Below are 22520 nucleotides of genomic sequence, written 5' to 3'. Positions count from 1 at the left end.
CGAGGGCTTGCGGCTTTCAGAGCTACTCATCATAGCTCAAGTCCGCCCAGGCCCTTCATGCTCAATGCTTCTAGATCTCCACCAAACAGTCGCCATAATGGCTGCAATTTAGAGAGAGCATACATATTATACATACCCGCGAGCTTCGGGAGTTATCTAAGAGGCTGGCGATTGACGATGCCAAAGAAAGATAGGCCAAAAATCTAAACAGTTCGTCGCATTGCAGCTCTCTCTGACTCACACGCACGGAGTGACGTCACTGTACCTTTCCAACGCACGAATCAACCCGTGTGTTAGATGTCAGCGTTCAGTACTGTCCTCAGGTGCTCAATATCACACAAACAACATTGATGACAATCGCGACAGGATTGGAGTGGCGGCTCCAAGATTGAATATTTTTAAAGGAACGCCCTTGGCAGCAGCAAAAGCATAATGGAGGCATGATATGTAGATGATCGATGGACCATCATTAAAATTACACGAAATGGTGCTCCGATAAGCCAAACTTTTACCAAGCTCTGTTTTTCCACGAAGTCATTGATTTTAAATTTGCGACCCTTCAGCCGCGTCTTAACTGGTTTGCAGTGGTACACGCAATGAGGCTTGATGCGTTCTTGAAACCCATTCACATTGAGACTCGTTCGAGTACAGTGGGAACGGGAGAGTAGCGGATTACCAACGAAAGTCATTGGTCACAGTCATGTTCATCGTTTAACGTCCATACTCCATAGAGTTAGGGGCAGATAGCAAAAAGCGATCGAGCATTTCCCTTGAGCGACGCGGCGACTGGCGATGAGGATACGTGTGTACGGAAACGAGAATGGACTTCTTGTATACATTGGAAAATGAATGCGCTTATTGAGGGAGCTTGTTCTTTTTACCAATATAGTTTCTGCCGTCCGAGCAGCTGATTTTTCCGCTAGAGTCACCTACCTGAGACCCTTGTCTGCCCTCTTTTTGTATTGCTTCCGAGGGCCCAGCGATCTCCACGCCATGGCTGCCAACATGCGAAGACAGCAGATCCAATTCTTCCTGCGCCTTTCTGATCATCCACTTGGTGGTGCTGAGCACTGCATCGAGCGAATCTGTGTCTGGGAGGTTGTGCAGAACCGTCTCGCCGTCGTCTGAGAGTTTCGCCTCAAACGTCATGACCTGAAAGTCGGCATCATCACAGAATCCACTTTCTTCCTCGGGCTTGGCCGAGAGATTATAGCGACGCTTGTGCAAAGGGTACGAGACGTACGGACGGCCGCTGGCATCCTCGCCAACAAGTACATCTGCAAGGATAAAAGCTCGCTTCTGTGGGCACATTTTCTGCGCAGCACGTAGGCCTTTGCCAGGAAGGTTCCAGATCCCGATTTGCACATCACCATACTTGATGACAGCCGAGCTCGGAACGTTCTCCTGCGACTCGAGGTCCTCGTACCGACAGACCTTGCGCCATTCCCACTTTGCGGTCTGGACAATGTCTTTCCGCGAGAACTTGAGAGGGCCCGAATCTTCTGGCCAATCCGCGGGGCGCTCAGAGTGTCGCTCCTGCACTCGCTCGATGGTCATCTGGTTGTCCGACGTGTTGACGAATTGACGAAAGGCCCTGCGGCGCTCCGGATTCTTGAGGACTTCTGCCCACTCATCGTGAAATGGGCCTACGGGCTCGTCCATCTCCTTCTCTAGCTCTGCACAAATGCCGAGTTTGTCGTCGATGATGACATCCTTGAGCGTCTGGACGCGGTTTGGAAGCTGTGCAATCCATCGCGCCGTGCGCTGCAGCTTATCTGCATCACGGATGTAGTACACTGCAAGCAAAATATTGTAAGCCGTGAACATCCTGTCAGGGCATTGTGCTTAACTTACTAAGGACGCGGTCAACGATTTTGACAGCCATGTGCCTGGTGACGTTCTCCGCGATGAGATCTGCGTGACGTGGCTTTACTCCACCGTTTCCGCCAACGAAGACATTCCAGCCTTTTGGTGTTGCAATCACGCCAAAGTCTTTTCCTGCAAGTCCCAATTTCACGTTGTAAATCAGTTTGAAGGAATCTCAAGCATGGCATTCCATCACCTCTTGTGCCTCTGCACATTCCCTCACACAGCCGCTGCAGCCACCCTGCCAGCGGAGAAACGACGGTGAGTGCCATTACCTTTTGAAACAATGGCATGAGGGCTTGCAGAGATGCACCCACCTTAATCATGTGCGGCGTACGGATAGACTTGTAGCGTTCTTCGAATTCCACAGCTAGGCCGACACTGTCACGTACGCCATATCGACACCAAGTAGAGCCAACACAGGACTTCACCGTACACAGAGATCTACAAAATAGTAATGCAACACTCAGTGTGTGTTTATATCCGCGAATGAAAAGAATAACAAGAAGACACGCACTTTCCATAAGCGTGACCGGACTCGAAGCCGCAAGCGATGAGCTCCTCCCAAATGGCGGGCAAGTCTTGTTTCTTGGCCCCGAACATATCAATTCTTGTACCCCCAGTGATCTTAACGTAAAGATTGTACTTCTTAGAGACGTTGCCCAATGCTATGAGCTTCTCGGGGGTCACTTCACCGGCAGAGATATGTGGGACAACCGAGTAGGTGCCATCGCGCTGGATGTTGGCAAGGTACCTGTCGTTCGTATCGAGATTCGCCTTGAGCGCCGGCTTTTGGATGAACTCATTGAAAAGGGATGAGAGAATCGAAGAGATGGCAGGGCGGCAGACCTCGCATCCAAGACTGTCAGGCTTGTTGCCGACTTCGTGCATGATCTGTGTAAAACCCCTGAGTTTGCGGAACTTGATGATCGTGAACAGCTACTGACGCGTATACTTGAAGTGCGGGCATATCTGGTTGCTGATCTCGGCGCCTTCTGCTTTCATCGCTGCGTTGAAGATGGACGTTGCAAGTGGCATGCAACTACCATAGCCAGTGCCGCACTTGGTCTTGGACTTGAGGTCGCCAATGGCTCGGCATCCCGCCTTGACTTGCTTGATGACTGCACCTTTGGTGACGTTATGGCAGGAACAGATCTGCGCGTTATCATCCAAGTCAGCAGCCTCGTCCTCTTCTTCCTTCTTTGCGCCAACGATGAATTCTGAGGGTGGCTTCTCGATTGGCTTGCCCTTGGCCGCCAATGATACGAGCTTGGTGAAGTCGCTGACATCGCCCACCATCATTCCACCCACGACGTATTTACCGTCTGCCGTGAATATGTACTTTTTGTAGATCTCCGAAAAGGATCACAGTAGGTAAGTGCCTTGACAAGTGGAGCGTCACCCTCACCATTGCTGCGAGCGCCAGAACACTTCGAGCCCGGCAACGCTCCTGTGATGTTGCCTTGGTCCGCAAAGTACTGGCCGAAACTGGTGACATCGACACCCATGAGTTTCAACTTGGTGCTCACGTCCGGAGGTGACATTGTGCGCATTGAGTGAATCGGACCTTCCGTCAGGTTGAAGGCGAGGATGTAGGCCATAGTAATTCCCGGGCCGATGAGTCCCCATAGCTCGCCTTTCCAGCTTGGGCACTCGCCAATTGCATAGACATCGTCTGCCAAGGATTGAATGTGATCATGAACTGCGATTCCTCCACGAGAAGCGACTTCAAGATTCGATGCAACAGCCACTTCATCTCGTGGTTTGATGCCGACTGCAAAGACGATATTGTCCAGTTGGTACTCCCAATCCCCCGATTCCCCTTCCAGCAAGATGCCTCTGAGGCGCTCTCTTCCCTCATCTTCCTCCTCCGCGCTAGAGAAGAGCAGGTCTCGGACCCGTGCCTGCAAGAGCACTTCAACACCCATACTGCGGACCTTTTCGACGAGCATTCGACCTCCTTCGGCATCAAGCTGCCGACTGAGAACCCATTTGTTGTGCTCGACAAGGACAACCTGCTTGACACCCTCGAGGTCTAGTAGTGCCTTTGCGGCTTCGAGGCCGAGGAGACCTCCACCGACGACGGCTGCTCGCTTGATGGGTCTGCGTGTATTCGCATAATGGATCGTCGCATCGAGTTCTGCAATGTTGCGGTAGACAAAGGTTCCTGCTGTTTATTCGAATTTTTCCCGGCTGATGTAGGGCGGAAGAGCAGCATCGGACCCGGTGCAGAGGACGCAGGTGTCATAGTTGAGGACGTGGCCCTTCAAAGTATGGACGGCCTTGGCATCCGTATCAACGAATGTGACGAGATCTTCGGTGTGGTAAGTGAGCTTGCCTGGAGCATGAGACCTGTACCATTCCACCGGATTGAAATGGAGATCTTCGATAGAACGATTGGCAAAGTATCTACAATCGGGTCGTTGGACCATGAGCCGGCAATTCCCGTAGTATTGTCTAGGCCATGGCATTTATCTCACCATGTAAGACTGACACGGTTGTAGGCAATGTGCGGCTCATCTCCAACGACAACAACTTCCCATTCGTTGCGACCCCCGTCGAGGTCGTTCTGAAGGAGCTTTTCGATAAAGGCGACTCCCACCATGCCTAGTCCGACGACAGCAGCATGCTTGCGCTGCATACCATTAGCCGCAGCATCGCGTCTGTACATCACCTCGGAAGGAACGGGAACCATCTTGCGACCGTACGTGTTCGTCGATACGCCTAGAGGTCACCGCATCGGATGATAGCAGGTGGACCAGAGTACTTGTAGAAAGGCAAGGTAAGAAGATCAATGGTAAACAATGGCAATTGGAACACCTAGGGATGGTTTCACGGGTTAATTAACATGTGGCTCAGTTCTTTCTATGTATGCACTCATCAATCGCCAGTGTAGAGCCTGTAACATCCCTTCGAGACCCAACAGTCACGAAGTGGAGATCGGAGAGCCTTCGCTCTCAAACTTCGAAGCTAAATCCAAATACGAGTGGGAACTCAAAAGGACATTTACTGCTGTCCTGCCTTGGCTACTTCGAGTGGGGAAGAGCTCAGACCTGGCTGGACTCCAGACTTCCTTGTGAGAGAGGCACTTGCTGTCAGAAGATAGGGATAAGTACATTGTATAAGAGTGTGTCAAGCGCGAATGAGGTTGTGGGGAAGGTACCTCCATTTTGACGAGAGAGTGCCCGGAATCCGAAAAATGTGCAGAAAGGCGGCCTCTTAATAGTGAGGAAAATGTGAACATCATGGGACAGTTTTTTTTGGATTTATTGATACCTGAAACCCCGTCTGACGTTCCCTTTCACAAAAAGTGAAAGCACTCCACACTTAATCTCAATGCAGTTGCTAATCATGCTGTTCATTGCGCCGAACGGCATACTTGCCTGCTTACCGACAAGTGACATCTCGCATTCTTTATCTCACCGATGACCGGTTGATCTCTGGAGATATTCACTCTAGGCCTACCTAGGTTTTCGGGGTCAGGGGGCTGTCACCCAAGCACCGGGGTCTCATCGCACTCAACAACGCCTTAATGTGCCACCCTGGGATCTGGGCTGATTTACGTCGCCAGTGCCACAGTGGCAGCCCACCTGCAACTGCCGGATGTCACTTACAGACTTCCACGGAGATGTGCACAGCAGTGTGAGGGCCTACAATAAACAACCTGGGACCGCCAAGCACCTACTAGTACGTTCCAAGTCAAGTGGCCTGCGCACGATCGGTTGCCAAGTTCTCACATTCTTGCTGTCCTTTTCTGTCGTATCACTACTTTCGTAGGCAAGGGCAACCCAGGGCAATTGTGCAACCCAGGGCAATTGTGCAACCCAGGGCAACCGACAACCTGCTTATCTCTGCTAACATCTGGTGGCTGGTAGGTGATCAAACTACTCGTTTGAAGCCCTGAAGATGGCCCAGAATAGCCGCTGGGAGCAGCCTTGGAGTTGCTGAGTACCGGGGGTTTGGAGGGTGTTAAATCACGAAGGTATTGCGGGTGGCCAGTCTTAAGACGGTGCCCCGCCTTCCCTCGCTTTTTGCACATCTTCAGTGACGGAAAACCAGGCCCCTTGAATGCATTGGAGGTTAAGGGCACTCTGCACGCAGCATGCTATATCAATGTCAATCCTGCATACCGAATACTGGAATACCGAACACTGAATCCAGGACTGCAACGCCTGCGACTTTTGCCAATTGCCCAACGGCATTGTGAGCGCAACACCTTCTTTTTCATTCATGGCTGGATGCTAGGGTTCCATCGCCAGGCCATTGCCGTGACACAGTTAGCCCGCTAAAGGGAAGCAGCCACCGGTCCTGCAATTATGTCGCCTTCTCCCGAATTAGCCATCGCGACCTTCCTGGATAGCAGCAGCGAAGATAGCGCAGGTGTCTCAACGCCTATAACGTTTATGACTTCGTCAGCCGAGCCATCCATCTGGCAGGTAGGCCCCTCAAGCGGCAAAGAGGGATCCTCGTCTTCTTCGACTAGCGAGGTCATTAGCAGGGGCACAGACGACACCGACTACGAGGATGAATATCCGACCGAATACCACGAAAGACTTCCCCCCGTACCTGCTGGTGGTACACTTCAAAAACTTGATGTGGACAAGGGAACTCCAGATGCTTGGGTTCCATAAGATGAACGCATGTATGTCTCATGAGCGTAATTCATCTTTCCACCCCTCTAATGTAGATACGCTCTCACTTTTCACAGGATCCGACTTAGAGGTAAACACCCGCTCAATGTCGAAGCGCCTTTGTCAGAACTGTGGAAGAGCGGATTCATCACGCCGACAGCACTTTTCTTCGACCGAAATCACGGCTATGTTCCTCGTGTTGAGCCAGAGGAAGCATCTAACTGGCGCCTACGGATCCACGGCCTTGTACACAATGAGGTCTCTTTCAGCATCCAAGAGCTGAAAGATCGGTTCGAGACGATAACACTACCGATCACCCTCGTGTGCGCTGGAAACCGCCGAAAAGATCAAATGTTGTGGCGAAAGGCCTCGAATTTAACTGGGGCAGCGCTGGTACCAGTACAGATGCACTTTTCGAGTTGCACATCTCCCATCTCGAACCGAGCTGACAAATAATTCGATTTACCTTCGCATGACTTTTCACTGGTGTCTTACTTGCTGATGTATTGAATTACTGCAAGCCCAAGCGACCCGCCGCAGCCTACTCATGGGATCGCGACACGCCAGGCAGAAGTCGCCACGTGGTTTTCGAATGCATCGACGAGCTTCCGAACGGCAAATACGGCACCAGTCAGCGCCTGGTCCACTGTCTCGACCGCAGAAAGGGCATATTGATTGCATGGGGAAGGAACGGCAAAGCATTCACTCCTGACCATGGATTTCCTTTGCGTCTGGTCGTGCCGGGTCAAATTGGCGGTCGCATGGTGAAATGGCTCAACCGCGTCGAGGTATCAGACAAGGAGTGTCAGCATCATCTCCACTTCCAAGATAACAAAGTCTTACCAGCAGAAGTGACGACAGACCAAGCCCGCACGGAAGACCACTGGTGGTACAATCCCAAATACATTATTTACAATGTGAACGTCAACGCGGCTATCGCGTGCCCGGCACACAATGAGACCATCGAGGCGGACAGCAAAGGTTTTTACGACCTGCAGGGCTACGCATACACGGGCGGTGGCAAGCGCATTTCGCGCGCTGAGATCTCCCTTGACGATGGCGACTCGTGGCAGCTGGCAGAGCTCGACTTTCCAGAAGATTTGTACCGTCTCAACCCGATTAGACACCATCCTTACTTTGGCACGCTGGATCTTTCCACAAGCGAGATGTCATTCACGTGGTGTTTTTGGAGCTTCGGGTGCCGATCCAGCGACTCGCAGCCGCGAGCGTTATCACGATCCGAGCGACGGACGAAGGTTTGGCTCAGATGCCGCGAGATCTTGCATGGAACGCCACGGGCACGATGAACGGTTGCTGGCACAGAGTTGCGGTGCTGCGTAACCCTGACAATAACAAGATCGTCTTCGAGCACCCGACAGTCGCTGGCAACACCAATGGGGGCTGGATGCAGAGGCTCAAAGACAATGGCCAGAATATTCGCTATCCGATCTTCGGCGAGACAGCAATGTCCGGTCCACAGGAAGGCCCTGCAGGGCCAGGTGACGCAAAGCCTCACAGGAAGTGGATGAGGTGGAGATCATGACAGATGTAGAGAAGCGGACGGTGAGGATCACTGCAGCTCAGGTTGCGGACCACGCAAACGAGCGAAGTCCATGGTAAGTTCCTAAGAATTGGCAATTGGTGCGACGAATGATGTTTCTCATCTGCCATTCCCTGGCGCCAGGTTTGTCATCAAAGGCCATGTGTTTGACGGTACCAGCTTCTTGGCCGAGCATCCAGGTGGAGTTGAATCGATCGCTCTTGTCGCGGGCGAGGATGCGACGGATGACTTCATGGCCATTCATTCGATGGACGCTAAGAAGAAGATGCGTCCATTGCACCTGGGCATTCTCGACAGTGACGGTCTTGCCGCGCCGTCTATATCTGAAGAGAACGATGACGTTACGCAGTCGTTCCTCAATCCAAAGAAATGGAAGAAGTCTAAGCTCGTTTCCAAGGAGACAATTTCGGGCGATTCACGGGTCTTCCGCTTTGCTCTCGACCATCCAGATCAGGAGCCCGGTCTGCCGATCGGATAGCATCTCTACGTGCGTCTCAAAGCCAAAAGTGCTGGTGGCAAGGAAGAAGAGATCGTGCAGCACGCATACACACCCTTCTCCAACAACGAGCTGCGCGGATACATCGACATCCTTATCAAGGTCTACTTCCCCTCCACGGCACTCCCTCAGGGTGGGAAGATGAGCGTAGCAATCGATAATCTGAAAGCCGGAGAGGACTTTGTCGAGCTCAAAGGCCCTCTAGGGAGCTTCACATACCTTGGTAACGGTCAAATTAAGTGGAAGGGGAAAGAGCGCAAGGTTAAAACGTCGCCATGATCTGCGGTGGCTCTGGTTTCACTCCGTGCTGGTCAACCCTCAAAGGCATCTTCGACAATGGACCAGAGAGCGACGTCAACGTCTGGATCGTTGATGCGAACCGTACAGAGTCCAACATCCTCGCACGCACGCACATCGATGAAGTCGTCAAGCAATCCAACGGCAGGATCAAGCTTTGGCACATCCTTTCTGGCGAATGCGCACCAGAGTGGCCGATGGGCCGAGGGAGAGTCAACGAGCAAATCTTGCAGCAGCACATGCCTCCACCCCCAGCCAAATTGCAGACTTCCGACGAGCTTGAAGGTACCATCGCACTCGTTTGTGGACCGCCACCGATGGAGAGAATTGTCGCCGTTGGCCTCGCAGCACTCGGATGGGACCTCGAGCGCATAGTTGTCTTCTTCTGATCTATAGAGCACCTCGCCCAATCAACTTCTATATTATAAATAGACTTTGACTTGCATACAAGACAGCATGAGATGCCTTTCCACGTAATAGTTTTAGTTTTGGAGCGACGATGCTGACAAGGACAGTACAAACACTTTACGTTCCCGCGGTAGGTCATCGTCGTACTTTGCTGGTGAACCTCGCCGACGGTGATTATCCTCGTCTACGAGCGTGATGATTCGTCTTGCCTGGTCTTCGGAGTGGGTGATCCAAATGAGGGTCAAAGCAGTCCGTGAAAGGAGTAGCGTTTTCTCCACGGCGGCTGCCGTGCGACTGTCGAGTGCGGATGTTGGTTCTACAAATATCGACCGCGCTCGCTTTCAGAAACTTTTTGATTTCAGCTTCCACGCCTTTCCATCAGGAGACTCACCGTCGAGCAATAGTACGCCATCGCCTTTTCGCTTGCCACCGATGAGACAGAGCGGTACCGCAAGGCCCACCCGCTGCGCCTCGCCACCACTGATCTGGCTCCACTCGCGATCCCACACGCTTGTCGGCAAGCCCCACTCGGCACTAGACAGGAAGATTGGGTCGTTGGGTATTGTTGGCGCGCGCGAGAAGCTTTTGCTGGCGGCGCGACGCAGGGACCGCGTGTCAACTGTGGGCCTGTCTCTCGAGTTGTTGCGCGCTGATGAACCAGAACGAATGCTGCTTGCGTCGTCTGCCGTGCTCGTACTCTCGAGAGGGATTTCTGCTTCTTCGATCTTCCATCCATGTGCATTCAGCGATGCACCGTCGGCCGTCACAGCAGCCTCTGTATCTCGTTCGCTCAGGTCTTCCACTTCCGGAAGCGGTCCAAGGTCGCGATTCGCGGAAAAGTCGTACACCATATCGAGGAAGTCACGCGGTGACCCTGGTAGAATCGACGGTCGCTGAGGCACGTATAGGACACGGGAACGATATATATGCGGCGGCAAGGATGCATGTGGCCGCCCTTGGAGCACGATGCTGCCTCCGTCGCTTGGCAGAAGATCGGCGAGAGCCTTGAGCAATGTAGTTTTCCTGATGTGAAACTATTAGTCATCCTCGTTCGTTCACTCAGTGCGGAAGATTGCGAAATGCAAGTGCTCACCCTGAGCCACTCTCGCCGCGGAGCAACAGAATATCGCCTCGTGCGAGATCAAAGGTCATGCCGGACCAGGAAGCCCATTGGGGTCCCGACAGGCCCTCGACCCTAAAGAATGCTCGCTCAACGTCCGCCATCGCCCTTGTTCTTGCCACTTCAGCCACGGATTTCCGTCAATAAATAGCAAATGCACGGCTGTGGTCGGCTACGCCTTTGTTTCATTGGGCTGGAGGTAGTTTTGACACTTTGATGAACGCGTCACGCGATATAATAGACCCCGAACCGTCAGCTAAGCACGGAGGGCAAAGTTGCTATTTTTTGGTCCGTGTTCCTGCACACAAGCGCAAGCGACACGCCTCACCGCTGTGTTACTGAAAGAGCAAGCGACGCAACGAATTTTGAGCGCACCCTTGTCCACGACATGTGCAATGGCTGCGACTTGAAGGGTCACTGACATTTTAAAAGTTTGCATGCAGGATTCGCGATAAGTGTTGAGAGGGAATCCTCAAGATGAGCCAGGCAGGAGACCCTTTGACCCCATCGCCGGGCCAGCACCTCACCTGGGCCAACGTGCTGATCGCCTTCTGCTTCCTGCTGATCGATGCGCTGCTCTCGATCTACTTCAAGCTGGGCATCTCGCGCTCGCTTCTGATTGCAGCAGCAAGATGCGCCGTGCAGCTATATATCATGTCACTCGTGCTGGACAGGATCTTCGCTGCAAACTCGCTGTGGGCCGTGGCGTTGATGGCGCTCGTGCTCAACCTGCTCGCCGCATCCGAGGTCACGCTGAACAAGGCGAAGTACCGATACGAGGGAATGTTCACAGTGACATTGACTTCTATGATAATGGGTTGTGTGCCTTGCTTTGCGGTTGCTAGTCGCTTTGCCTTATCGCAGGATCCCTGGTGGGCTCCGAGCAAGTGAGCCTAAAGGTTTGTCTTGACCGCTGAGCGCCGCCTGCTGATGATCATGCTTAATTCATAGGTTCATCCCGGCGCTCGGTATGGCGCTGGGCAATGCGATAAGCGGGGTGACAATAGCTACCTCTTACACTCTTGAGCAACTCAAGTGAGTGTTCTGCATATAGCTTGTAGGAAGAAACTGATTGCCGCCCATCCCACTGACGTTCAACGATTTACTGCCTTCCGCCCTAACAGCTCGAACCGCGACAAGGTGGAGACCTACCTGGCACATGGAGCGACACGATTCGAAGCGTGTCGACCCGTTGCCACCGACGCCTTGCGATTAGCCTTGACGCCGATCATCAACCAAATGCCCGTCATTGGCTTGATTAGTCTTCCGGGCATGTTCACAGGAGCAGTCCTTGGTGGTGCAGACGGTACGTTCCGATTTCACTCTCAAGCACTGTGCATCGCCACATTTCCCTCCGTTCAAACTTTTGACAGACTCATGTCCCCGCTCTTCCCTAACTCTCTGCTCGGCACGACGCGAACAACCACCGCAGTCGACACGGCCGCTAAGCTGCAGATGATCATCATCTTCTGCCTGAGTGCCAGCACGGCGTTCGCAAGCTTGAGTGCGTGCATCGCAACGTGTGGCATCATGGTCGATGCGCGTGGCCGCATCCGACCCGAGCGCGCCTGGAGCGCAAAGGACGGACGACCAACACCCCGTGTTGTTCGTCAACCCGCATCTTCAGCAGCTGCGGCTGGGGACGATCCTGCCGCAGGCGCGCTGTTGGGAGTGCAGGCGCAGGCTATGTGGTACGGCATCCCAGAGGCGTGGCGACGATGGAGGAGGCAAGGGAATGTTCAGTTGCGATAAGCAGCTGTGTTGCATTCAGCAGAAGGCAAAAATTGCATTTATCATTCATTGATTAAGCTTGAAGAGCATCATTCACATCAACCACGAGAGGTACCCGACCGATAAGGGTTGCATGCTGCGTGCAGCGGTAGCGTGAAGACGTACGGGCGGTGATGGAATGAGTCATGGCGGACAGGCGCGACGAGGTATGCGTGGCGTGTGGAACTTGCAGATGGGCAAGAGCTGATGCGAATGGCGAGAGAAGAATCGGTCGAGAACGTGCAACTTATTAGCAATTGCAGCCGGCCTGCGTGTTGTCGCTGTCAATCCTGATCGGATCCGGGTAGTCGGCGTATAGCTCTGCCTCTGCCTCCTGTTGCAGCGCGTTCTTAGCAATGGTCTGGAAAGCTTGCTCGACATTAATGGCCTCCTTTGCTGACGTTTCAAAGTATGGGATGTTTCCTTTTGACTGGCACCACGTCATCGCTCGCTTTTGCGAGACCATCCTCTTGCTCTCCTCGCAGTCGATCTTATTCCCTAGCACGACGAACGGGAAGTTCTCCACGTCGTGCGGGCTGGCCTGGATGAGGAACTCGTCGCGCCACGAATCGAGGGTCTCGAATGATTTGCTCGAATTGACGTCGTACACCAGCACACAGCAGTCGGCGCCGCGGTAAAAGGCAACGCCTAAAGATTGGAAACGCTCTTGGCCGGCTGTGTCCCAGAGCTGCGGGGCATGAGAGCGACAACCGGTGTCGCGAGGTGTCAGCACTTTCGGTCGTCGGATGAGTACTCGAATGATCCCCAAAGGACAGTGAACGGGAACAGAGTACACACTTGCATTGTGACGAGCCTGTCATCGACCATGACCTCCCGAGTGAGGAAGTCGGCCCCGATGGTGGCTTTGTACGCTGATGAGAAACGCTTGTTGACATCTACATGGGGTAAAGCAAGCACAAACAGATCCGAGCTTTGTCAACACCATGTTGGTTATATGATGTCCTCACCCGATCGCTCGCTTCGCAACCTGCTTCTGGCTTCCTGACATCGAGATAGCGAGCTTGAGAGAAAGGTAAGCATGGAGAGGATATCACGCACATTGGTTCATAAGAGAGGTCTTGCCGACACTGCAAGGAAGCGGAGGCACGACCGCGATTGGGATGGTGTAGTTGAACATAGGCGAACGGCAAAGGGATCAACGAGCTATGTAAGAATGGGCATAATTAATAGCAGGAGCGGACTTGCCTATCCTCACCCAGAGTCGCCAAGGATCTGCGTGTCAGTAATGAGAGTCGGACGACGAGTCAGTGTGGTCAGCATAGCAGCTCGAGGGACAGCAGTGACACGCGTTTTGAAGGTACTCACGATGACCTGTTGGAGATGGCAGCGAGAGGAGCACGACGATTGCAGAGGGGCGAATCAGCGATCTTATCAGCATCACCTCCACAAAAATAAAATGGTGGGCCAACTGGATCAAATGGCTTGCAAGGCAAGGAGGCTGCTCCACGAGCTGAAGCCCACTCTGCGATCGCTACGCACCTTAAGAAGGACCTTCTTTCTGGAAGCCATCTTGCGCTTGCTTTCGATGCGGGGTCACCTGTGGAGAGTCAACTTGCACTGCTACGCTGGCCGATGTGGTTGCTTTAGGCAGGACCCAAGCAGTTGGAGATGTGTTGGAGCTAAGAGCGATTGATGTGGTGTTGAGTATGATCTTGAGGTCACTCACTCGCTGACTGACTAGGAGAGAGTGTGGGTGTGAGGCTGGCAGGCGTCACACCACAGCCAACCCTCACAAAAGGAGACAACCCCCGGCCTAGCTGATGAGCATGAAGATGCGTGCAGCCAGAGCGCTCTCCTCTCCAGGCTGGTGGGTTAATCACAAAACCATAGGGCCAAGCCTAGGGGACGACCAATCGCTCGGCAAAGACACAGAGAGTTGGGGACACAACCCTATGTGCATGCGCAACTGATTCATAGGGAGGACAAAGCAAGTCACGTGCTGCATTGTCGACCCGTTCCGCCCCCATAGTCAATTTTTTCGAGGTCACAACGAAGCCATCGCCATTGGAATTCATCTCACACTCGTTGACGGAGAGGGCGTCTTCTTGTGATGCTCCTGCTCGGATAGCCTGATAATTGACCCCTTAGCTGGTAGGGCACAAGGTATCTTCAGACGGCATGAAATCAGACGCACGGTGAATGCGTCCTGAAGCTGGTCTCTGCGGCGCGTTCGCTCCTTCTTCATTAGCCTGACTACTGCTCAGATCCACCTTGCGATCATCCTTCGAGCGTCGGGCGACACAAGCGCACCAAAATGGAGCGTGTGACGTATCAGCTGGAGCGCTCGCTCCCATCGCTGGACTTGCTCGCGACGTCCGGTGTCTTTACGCGGGAGGAACTGCGTGCTTTGACGTCTCAGAGGCAGCAGTATGAGTCCAACCTCGTTCGCAGAGTGGCGCTGTGGGAGGACTTTAAGGCCTACCTCGATTTCGAAGAGAGAACGGAGAAGCTGAGACTACTCAGATGCAGAACCCTGGGTGAGGATGCAGCTGTAGCCTTCGCTTTGTCACTTCTGTAGCAATTGCTGACCGATTCGGCCCTTCCTCACCCTGCAATAGACTTGCCAAAGGCGGTGCTCTCACAGTTCAAGTCAGCCAGCACGGCCCGGACGATTTCGATCTACGAGCGAGCCGTGCGAAAATTTAAATCGCAAGTGCACGTATGGATCGATTATATCCAATGGGCTAAATCGAACGGCATGCGCGTCGTCCTCGGGCGCGTCCTCGGGCGCGGTCTCGCCTTGCACCCACAGAACACGCGTCTGTGGATCCTCGCGGCGGACCACGAGCTCAATGCAAATGGCGCGCCGACGGCCGCGCGTGCGCTGCTGCAGCGTGCGCTGCGCATCAATCGTCCGGTCCAACATGATGCGGCGCGAGCAGGAGGCGATCGCAAGAAGCGCGAGCGCCACCTGCTCAGCTCGCAGGATGGAGACAGGCCGAGCAAAAAGAGCAAGTTGAATGGAGCGGTCGTCTCCTCGTCAAGGCAGGGTCGGAAGGATGACTCCGCGTCTCTCTTCGTTCCGCCAGGCTCTAAAGAACGCGACTATCTCGACTTGGCTCTCGAATACGTCAGGATGGAGCTCGTGTTCATGGAGCGTCTGCGGCGGCGCTGGGCCATCCTTGGCATCAGTGCAGAGGGCGCGTCTGATGAGCTGGCATCCAAGGCCGCAGCAGCAGACGCGATGGAGCGGAACGGCGAGGAGGAAGACGCGGATATGCAAGAACAGGCTTTTGAGGCCGCGCAAGCGCTCAATGACGCTGGCAAAGACGACGACGAGGGCGACGCCGAAGGAAGTGGCCAAGAGCTAAGCGCAACAGCGAAGGCGACGGCGGCATCAAAGCCGCAACCGGATAGCTCAGTGTCTGCTGCCCAGAAAGTGGTAGATGCCTCCAAAGCCAGTGCCGCGGCGCAGCTGCCCGTTCTGCAAGGGGCTATCATCCGTCTTGCCGTCCGCTCGGCTGTGGACAACCTGCCGCAACGATATCGCTTCATCTACCTCGTAGCAGTTCGAATGCTCCTTGCAAGCTTCCCCTTTGCGGACGGACACGCCAAGCAAGGAAGTGGCCAGAAGCTCCGAAATGAGTTGGTTGAGGACGTGCATGCGCATCTACGCACTCATTTCCCGCATGTGGCGCATGCATCGTTCGTGCTTGGCTCAGCCCCCATCAGCGCAAACGTCCAGCTCTGGCCTTCGTCCGAGGAATTGGCCAGCGAGATGGAGACGAACGAATCACTCAAAGCTGCAAGCACCTTGCAGATGGATGGTAGTGACATTGAACGCGCGGTTGCTGCAAGCACGCAGCAGTCCGAGACGCAGCGTCTTCTCGTCTTGAACCTCATGAATGATGTCCTTGCACGGCAAGACATGGAGGACGAGACACTGCCGAAGGACGTCATTTCCGCCTTCAAACACTATGCAGAGGCAGTGCAATCACTCACAGCTGCCGATGCAGTTTCCTCAGTCGCCGATGTTTCGACGGTCGCAGAAGCCTCAAAACTTGCAGAACTAGAGACGCACTTCTTGCAAGCTCTGCGAGCGACGTGGGCTGCGCAGGAGGGGCCCGAGTTGCGCGCTCTTGTCGACGCGCTTTCGGAACAGGTGTACATATCGGCCAAGAAGAGCAAGTATCTTAGCTTCCCTGTCGCCGAGATGCACTTCGCCCATGCGCAAGTGGATGAAAGAGATGACGCTGCTGAAGCTCAGCGGATCCGCAAAGCTATCAAGACCTGCTCGTACACCGCCGAGAAGCTTGGGAGCAACTCAGTCGCTACGTCCGACTCAGCCGCACGCTTATGGTGCCTTTCGCTCGACTGCGCCAAGCGCCGCTTGGTACAGCGCGCAGAGCCTGATGCCAAGGATGAGCTCTTGCGCGAACACCTTCTCGCCGTCGCTGCAGCGCCAGAGTCAACCGCGCTGTGGCAACGCACCATCGACTTGGTTTCGCGCGAGCTGGCGCTGCGCGACAAGAAGGCAGATCGCTGGGTGTGGGCTTCATTCGATACCTTGGTCGACAACTCGCGTCGGTCCGTACAGACATGCACCGACCCAGAGGCGCGCGAAGTGCGTCAGGCGATACACGACAGCGTGCTTTCGGCTGTCTTTGGCATTGCCGCCCGCTTGGAAGATGCGCGGTCGGCCAAGACCGCAGAGCGTGCAATGGATGCGGCCCGCGCGATCGTCATGAAGGATAGCGTCGCGAGCGCTGGCTTCTGGCTCAAGCTGTGCGAGCTTCACGCCGCGCGATATCGCTCGCTGGCTGGCCAGCACAAGCATCGCGGTCACAGCGAGCGAGCGCCGGCGTACTGGCAAGCGAAGCAGGGCGACGCAGACAGTTCTGCGCGCCTATCGAAGGAAGCAGCCAAGGCGGATCAGATCTTCGGCAAGCTGCTTTTCAGCAGTCATACAACCGACCCAGAAATTTTCGTGCAAGCACGCATCACGTGGCTGCAGCATCTATTGCGGGATAGGCAGGATGTACAGAAGGCTATGAACGCTCTCGACACGGCTGTCAGAGATGCCAAGGCTGTAGTTGGGCTGCGAGCCGCAGCTCGTATCGAAGACGCCTGGAAAGAGATGTCCGAGGCGTCCCCCGCAACTTTTGAGGCAGCGCACGATAAGGGGGATGAAGGGGGAGATAACGATGCAGAGCTCGATGAGGAGTGAGGACCGAGGGTCATCTATGTAGCATAATAGTCGTCTCGCAGCGATGCAAGAGGCAGTGAACGCCCATACTCTCGTCAAGCAGTCTCCCTGCCTGACCGCTTGCACTCCCCTTTGAGAGCTGGTTTTAGGCGCAACTCATCTGCACGAACGTCTGGCCGCAAGATGCCACTTATTGGAGATCTTGAACGTTATCGAGTATGCGGCCAATCTCCGGACGAAGCTGCAGCCACTTGACGAACGTAGGAAAGCCGGAAAGGACTTGTGAATCAGAAGGGGTTTGCGAATCAAGCACCTCGGATCCGACAGTTGACGCATCGATGTCAGCTCCATCGCTCGTGCTATCCGAGCTGAAATGCTGAGATTTTTCCAGGAGGTAGTCGGCAAAAGCGATCAGATAGCCGTAACGCTGCAGATAGTTCGCATAGACCCGATGAAGCGAGCGCCACTTGCTTGTCCCCGCCTCTGCGGTGTTGAGGCGCAGCTTCGCATCATAGACGGCCTTGCGCAGATTTTGGACAGCCTCCATGAGGTCTATTGCCTGTGAATCGCAAAGACATTTCAGTCAACCCGACCAAGGCATCTACCTTCGTCGTACATGTTCCTCACCCTGTCGGCCAGCTTTTTGGCCAGCTGTCCATGCGTTAGCACACCAACGAGCTGTAGAATACTACGGTATTCGCCCTTGATCAAATACTGCTCGTCCCACTCGTCGGCGATGTCGCCTCCATTGGCGTCGATTGTGATCGATGCGACCAGAGAGCCAGATAAGAGATCTTCGGCCCCAATGGAAATGGTCGTCACGAGCGACGCGATGATCATCGAAACAGAGGTCCTTCCTCGACCCATCTGGCAATTAAAGACGGGGATAGATCCGGTGCGGAGGGCCAGATGAATGCGGTTCTCTAGCATGGAGAAAACGGTCGCTCGCGGCGCTTGCTCATCTGTGACTGCTAGACGTGCGTAGTCCACCTTGTAGCCTTCGCGCACTACCGTCTCATAGACCTGGTGCACGATGAGGAAGGCGTCAGACACTTTTGAGATGAATGCCAGTCGGTTCCATTTACTGACCTCTCTCGGAGTTAGCACATCTTCATCCGCGACGTGCTCCCAGACCGGCACAAGCTCGTACCGTCCAGCAGCGAGGTCGATCTCGTCATGTAGTAGAACTCTGTTCTCTCGTGCACGGGCTTCATTGATCACATCTGCTTTCAAGGCGCGCTCCATTTGTTCAACAACCTCAGTTGTAATACCAGTAGCTTCGACGTTCGTCAGAGGTTGGTCCGCAAGGCGTAGGACGTGGGGTCGTCCCTTCACGTATAGGACCGGCTCCTCGCGCAAGGATGTCCAAACTACGCGGGAGGGTCCATCGGGCGCAGCGCCCATCTTCTGCAACCCAAGCCGCAGACCTGTAAGGGTGGGCATTCCGGTACCCCAGACTTCGCGCGCGCTAAACGACTCCAGATTGATCGATGAGGATAAGGATGCAGAAGCGAGCAGCTGCATGGGAACGCCGCGCATATTTGGCATGCCGTCGATGTGGACGGGCAAGCTCTTCTTGAGGATACCAGGGAAGAAGTCTGACTTGAGCATGGTAAAAGGACTGAGAATGGAGCCATTCCGATTGCTGATGACCTCCTGCTCTTCGCTTTCGGATGCCAACCCCTCCTTGACTCCGCTCTGAAGGGGCGTAATGGTCGTCAATGGCTCATTTTCAAAGTCTTTAGCGAGAGTCTTGAACACCGGTTGCCTGGTGACAAATCGCTCGAAAGTCGAAGAGACCGGAATGCTTGGTACGGTGGACATGAGGTAGGCTTGGAAGATCATGAGCTCGAAATATCGACGCAGGTTTTGCAGCCCGCCTGAGAGCTTGGCATCCCTGGCGTCCTTGTCGTCCAAGTCTTCTGCTGCCAGGCGAGCTTCTTCGATCGAGTCGCGCAAGTTCAGGATCTGGGAGCATGCATCGATTGCACGGTCCACTCGTCTCTTGACTTCCAAGCCTTTCGGCAAGACGCGCAAGACGGAATTGATGATGTGGTAATGCAAGGTTGCTCGGTCTTCCGCCTTGGCTGCTGCTCCTGTTCCTGATGGACTCGCATCGACTGTCGCATCAGAATCGTCAATCCACTGCGAAACCAAAAGAACAATGATTGCTGTGAGCGTGCTACGACCTCGGCCCAATTGGTCGTTAAGAATGATGGGTGAATTATCCGCTTTAGCCTGCAGCACAACGGACAAGAGGTCGGTCATATCGCTCGAGTCTGGCATCTTCTCTGCTGTGATGGGAATTCTCCGATAATCAAGTTTGATGCCACTGGAAGCAAGATCACGAGCTTTGCCGCCCATTACCTCCGAGACAGTCTGCACGTCTTGCGCCTCTACCTCCTCCCACACCGGAACGACAGCGCCATCTTCTGTCTCGGTGTGCAGCAAAACCCTGTTGTCACCATTTGTAAGCTCGGCCAGAATGTCTCCCTTCAGACGGTCCTCGAGAAGCTGAAGCCTGGTCCAAGAGATCCCACTGAAAGCTTTGGAATTGCGCAAGGACATGCCGCTCGGTCGCAGGCAGTAAGGTTTTCCGTTGATGTAGACTAAGGGTTCTTCACGGAGGTTGAGCCACGTCACTTGCGAGACCGATCTACCGCCGCGCTCCGTCACATTCATGATTACATTGTTGATCCCTTCGTCAGTTGGTTGGCCCGTCGCATAGATCTCTGTTCCCTCGATGCAGCGGAAGTTGACGGTGCCTCGGACCTCCAGGCCGGCATTGAGCTCAGCGAATCGTCGCCAGATATCGCACTTCAATAATGTCATGGGCCGAAGGACAATACCCGCCCTGTTGCGGATGATGTGCTCCGCAAATTCGTCTCCAATTTCGCCCTGAGCGGGCCGATCTTGCAGGCTCGAGATTGTTATAGACTGACCAGTCAGAGCTTTGCTCAGGGAAGAGAGATCAGAGATGGGATCGAAGAGGTACTAGAGATGTTGAAAAGTCAGTTACAGATGCACGGATGGCCACAACAAAATGGGCTGAACGTACGAGCTGCATGGTTTGTGAGCGGATTCGAAGAATGCTGTTCCAGATCTCTCCTCGAGCCTTCAGCCACACAACGAAGCGGTGATCAAACACTGCAGTCTTGCTAGCGTTTACGTAGGACGCAAAGGCGACGAGGAAATAATACCTGTTCATGGAAACAGAGCATGAGACAGCGGCGTAGCTGTAGCTCGTACAGCATGGTGCAACGTACCTTTCCAGTGCCCTCAAGGCTTTCTGAAGATGAGATCGGCTCGTCTTCCCTTCCGGGTCCAACCGGCCTGACTGAGCTGCATACTGTACACGCTCGATCAAGATAGCCTCGCGCAAGTTAGTCACCTGCGAACAGGCGTCAACAGCCGTGTCGACCAATGCTTTGCTTTCTAGACCTTCGTCAAGGAGCCCAGAAAGTTGGCGGATGATCCCAAAGTCTCCGGTGCCGGCTGCTCGTAGGCTGTCCGTCAAGACAGGATCCATTAGCAGGAGCTCGGTAACGGATTGGGACGCTTCGCGCGAGAAGGCTTCGCCTAGTGTTTTGATCAGGCGGAGCAGTGCGCGACTCTGAGCTTGTTGCTGGGTGACTGCTTCCATGGATTTAGCCACTGCGGTCGTTGGCACCGGATAATTTGCCGACGAAGCTCCTGTCAACAAGGTACTTCGAACGAAGGAGGCCTCTTGGAATGGATCTGGACGATCTAGAAGCAAGAGCTGCTTGCGTCTGATCAGGAGAGCTGCGACCATTGCAAAGGTTGTCCGGTTGAAGCCAGCGCCGCAATTGGCGACGATGGAAGTTGTCCGAGGGTCGACTCTCTTAATGATTTGCGCATAGGCGTCAAGCTATGGGTGAAGCCGCTCCAGTGAGTTGCCATACCACGCAGCAGCTCTGCTCGATCATTCCTCACGTAGTTGTTCTCGATGGCCTGGGTCTCCGAGATCGGTACTCTATGGTACTCTACTTTCCAGCCTGCTTTTATGATAGCTCTATATACCTCCTTGACCGTCATGACAGCATCAGAGCTGACGCAGATCCAGGTTGGGATCACATTGCCACCGCGATCTTCCTCGTGCACGAGTAGCAGGTTGTTGTGCTTTGAAGCCTCGTTCAAAATATCATCTTTGAGTCTTGATTCAATGCCTTCCAAATTAGAAGCACGATCCGACATGCCAAGCGTCATTGTCGGGGTGTCTGCATCGCGCAGAACAAAAGGCCGCCCGCAGATGTAGATGACTGGCTCCTCTCTGGTACATACCCACACGCACTTATCACGCACCGACAATCCAGAAGCAACTCCCCCATCATCTCCTGCAGACGATGTTGATAGACCCTTGAAAGGAGAATTCAATGGATTTGGAGAAGGGGCTGGAGAGGGAGAGAGCTGCACAAGATGGAGAGTATCCCCGGCTGACAGTTTTTCTCCATCTGTGCTACCCTCCGGTTGACAGCCCAATACTGAGAGGATGGTCTTGAGGCCAGTGATGCTTGGTTGGGCTACTCCATACACTCCTAGATCGACGTTCGCTTTTCGAAAATTCGGTGCTCCTTGCAAGTGGATCGAAAGATGCGCAGGCCGAGCTAAGAAACATATGAGGTTGCAATAGACCTTAGCTCCAACCAGAGACACCAAAACAGAGTGTCGCAACCTGCAATCGACTCACTTCCAGCAAAGTGATCGGTCTTGAGAATCAAGCCCCTTGTCAACACATTTCCTCTACGATTTCGCACAACGGCTTGGTCTTCTTTGCGCGTCCAAAAGCTAGATGGCTGGGTTGGCAAAGGATGAACCGCTGAGGTCGAGACGTTCCCAGGAGTCTGGCTGCTGCGACGCATATCGCTTGACAGGCTAACGCCAGGGAGACAGTTGGAACTGTCTGCTAGGCGCGAAGAGGGCAAGTCTAACCACACGCAGATGCTTGATATTGAGCGGAGAGCGTAGAGCTTATGACGCGTGAGCCGAGAGCACGAAGACCGGGGATATGAGGATTGACGCGTGTGTTCATCCTTTGAGTGGTCGCTCAACCCTCACGACAACATCACCCTCGACTGCAACAGCGAAGCCAACTTGGCTGCCGTGGTGCCACAATTCATACCCTCGGATGGTCCGAGCGTGGCATGACGCCGCATTGACGCCTGCCCTCGATCCCGACTTTCTAG

General features: G+C 54.1%; 7 protein-coding genes across 7 annotated transcripts; 3 read left to right on the top strand and 4 right to left on the bottom strand.

Annotated features, from left to right (window-relative positions):
- Positions 1-855: 855 nt before the first annotated feature.
- Positions 856-4507, bottom strand: K437DRAFT_277553 (putative nitrite reductase; the record flags this gene model as incomplete). Its single annotated transcript, XM_013389941.1, has 9 exons — positions 856-1796; positions 1855-1992; positions 2080-2107; positions 2184-2310; positions 2384-2773; positions 2810-3219; positions 3255-3969; positions 4090-4249; positions 4357-4507. 9 exons carry the CDS (start codon positions 4505-4507, stop codon positions 856-858), a joined length of 3060 nt encoding a protein of 1019 aa, XP_013245395.1.
- Positions 4508-6182: 1675 nt separating this feature from the next.
- K437DRAFT_292999 (uncharacterized protein) lies at positions 6183-9240 on the top strand (the record flags this gene model as incomplete). Its single annotated transcript, XM_013389940.1, has 9 exons — positions 6183-6441; positions 6499-6508; positions 6575-6818; positions 7019-7679; positions 7718-7996; positions 8044-8113; positions 8182-8519; positions 8559-8777; positions 8879-9240. 9 exons carry the CDS (start codon positions 6183-6185, stop codon positions 9238-9240), a joined length of 2442 nt encoding a protein of 813 aa, XP_013245394.1.
- A 49-nt stretch (positions 9241-9289) lies between these two features.
- On the bottom strand, positions 9290-10734 carry K437DRAFT_254139 (P-loop containing nucleoside triphosphate hydrolase protein). Its single transcript, XM_013389939.1, has 3 exons — positions 10353-10734; positions 9651-10282; positions 9290-9575 (listed from the first exon to the last, which is right to left on the bottom strand). Exons 1-3 carry the CDS (start codon positions 10481-10483, stop codon positions 9334-9336), a joined length of 1005 nt encoding a protein of 334 aa, XP_013245393.1. The 5' UTR covers positions 10484-10734; the 3' UTR covers positions 9290-9333.
- Positions 10586-12131, top strand: K437DRAFT_243544 (UPF0014-domain-containing protein; the record flags this gene model as incomplete). The annotated part of the gene is made up of 4 exons (XM_013389938.1): positions 10586-11266; positions 11331-11414; positions 11504-11685; positions 11812-12131. The coding sequence occupies exons 1-4, from the start codon at positions 10857-10859 to the stop codon at positions 12129-12131; spliced, it is 996 nt and encodes a 331-aa protein (XP_013245392.1). The 5' UTR covers positions 10586-10856.
- A 27-nt stretch (positions 12132-12158) lies between these two features.
- Positions 12159-13885, bottom strand: K437DRAFT_289925 (uncharacterized protein). Its single transcript, XM_013389937.1, has 6 exons — positions 13648-13885; positions 13490-13493; positions 13366-13382; positions 13209-13237; positions 12948-13045; positions 12159-12837 (listed from the first exon to the last, which is right to left on the bottom strand). The coding sequence occupies exons 1-6, from the start codon at positions 13677-13679 to the stop codon at positions 12400-12402; spliced, it is 618 nt and encodes a 205-aa protein (XP_013245391.1). The 5' UTR covers positions 13680-13885; the 3' UTR covers positions 12159-12399.
- A 355-nt stretch (positions 13886-14240) lies between these two features.
- Positions 14241-17401, top strand: K437DRAFT_272413 (uncharacterized protein). Its single transcript, XM_013389936.1, has 2 exons — positions 14241-14647; positions 14729-17401. Exons 1-2 carry the CDS (start codon positions 14425-14427, stop codon positions 17335-17337), a joined length of 2832 nt encoding a protein of 943 aa, XP_013245390.1. The 5' UTR covers positions 14241-14424; the 3' UTR covers positions 17338-17401.
- Positions 17112-22309, bottom strand: K437DRAFT_272412 (uncharacterized protein). Its single transcript, XM_013389935.1, has 7 exons — positions 22025-22309; positions 21271-21941; positions 20583-21205; positions 20375-20516; positions 18406-20310; positions 17944-18339; positions 17112-17875 (listed from the first exon to the last, which is right to left on the bottom strand). The coding sequence occupies exons 1-7, from the start codon at positions 22194-22196 to the stop codon at positions 17507-17509; spliced, it is 4278 nt and encodes a 1425-aa protein (XP_013245389.1). The 5' UTR covers positions 22197-22309; the 3' UTR covers positions 17112-17506.
- Between the last annotated feature and the right edge of the window lie 211 nt (positions 22310-22520).

Source organism: Tilletiaria anomala (assembly GCF_000711695.1).
Source record: "Tilletiaria anomala UBC 951 chromosome Unknown K437scaffold_9, whole genome shotgun sequence".
NCBI lineage: Eukaryota > Fungi > Basidiomycota > Exobasidiomycetes > Georgefischeriales > Tilletiariaceae > Tilletiaria > Tilletiaria anomala.
The sequence above is the reverse complement of the archived record's forward strand: the minus strand, read 5'-3'. Positions and strand labels throughout refer to the sequence as shown.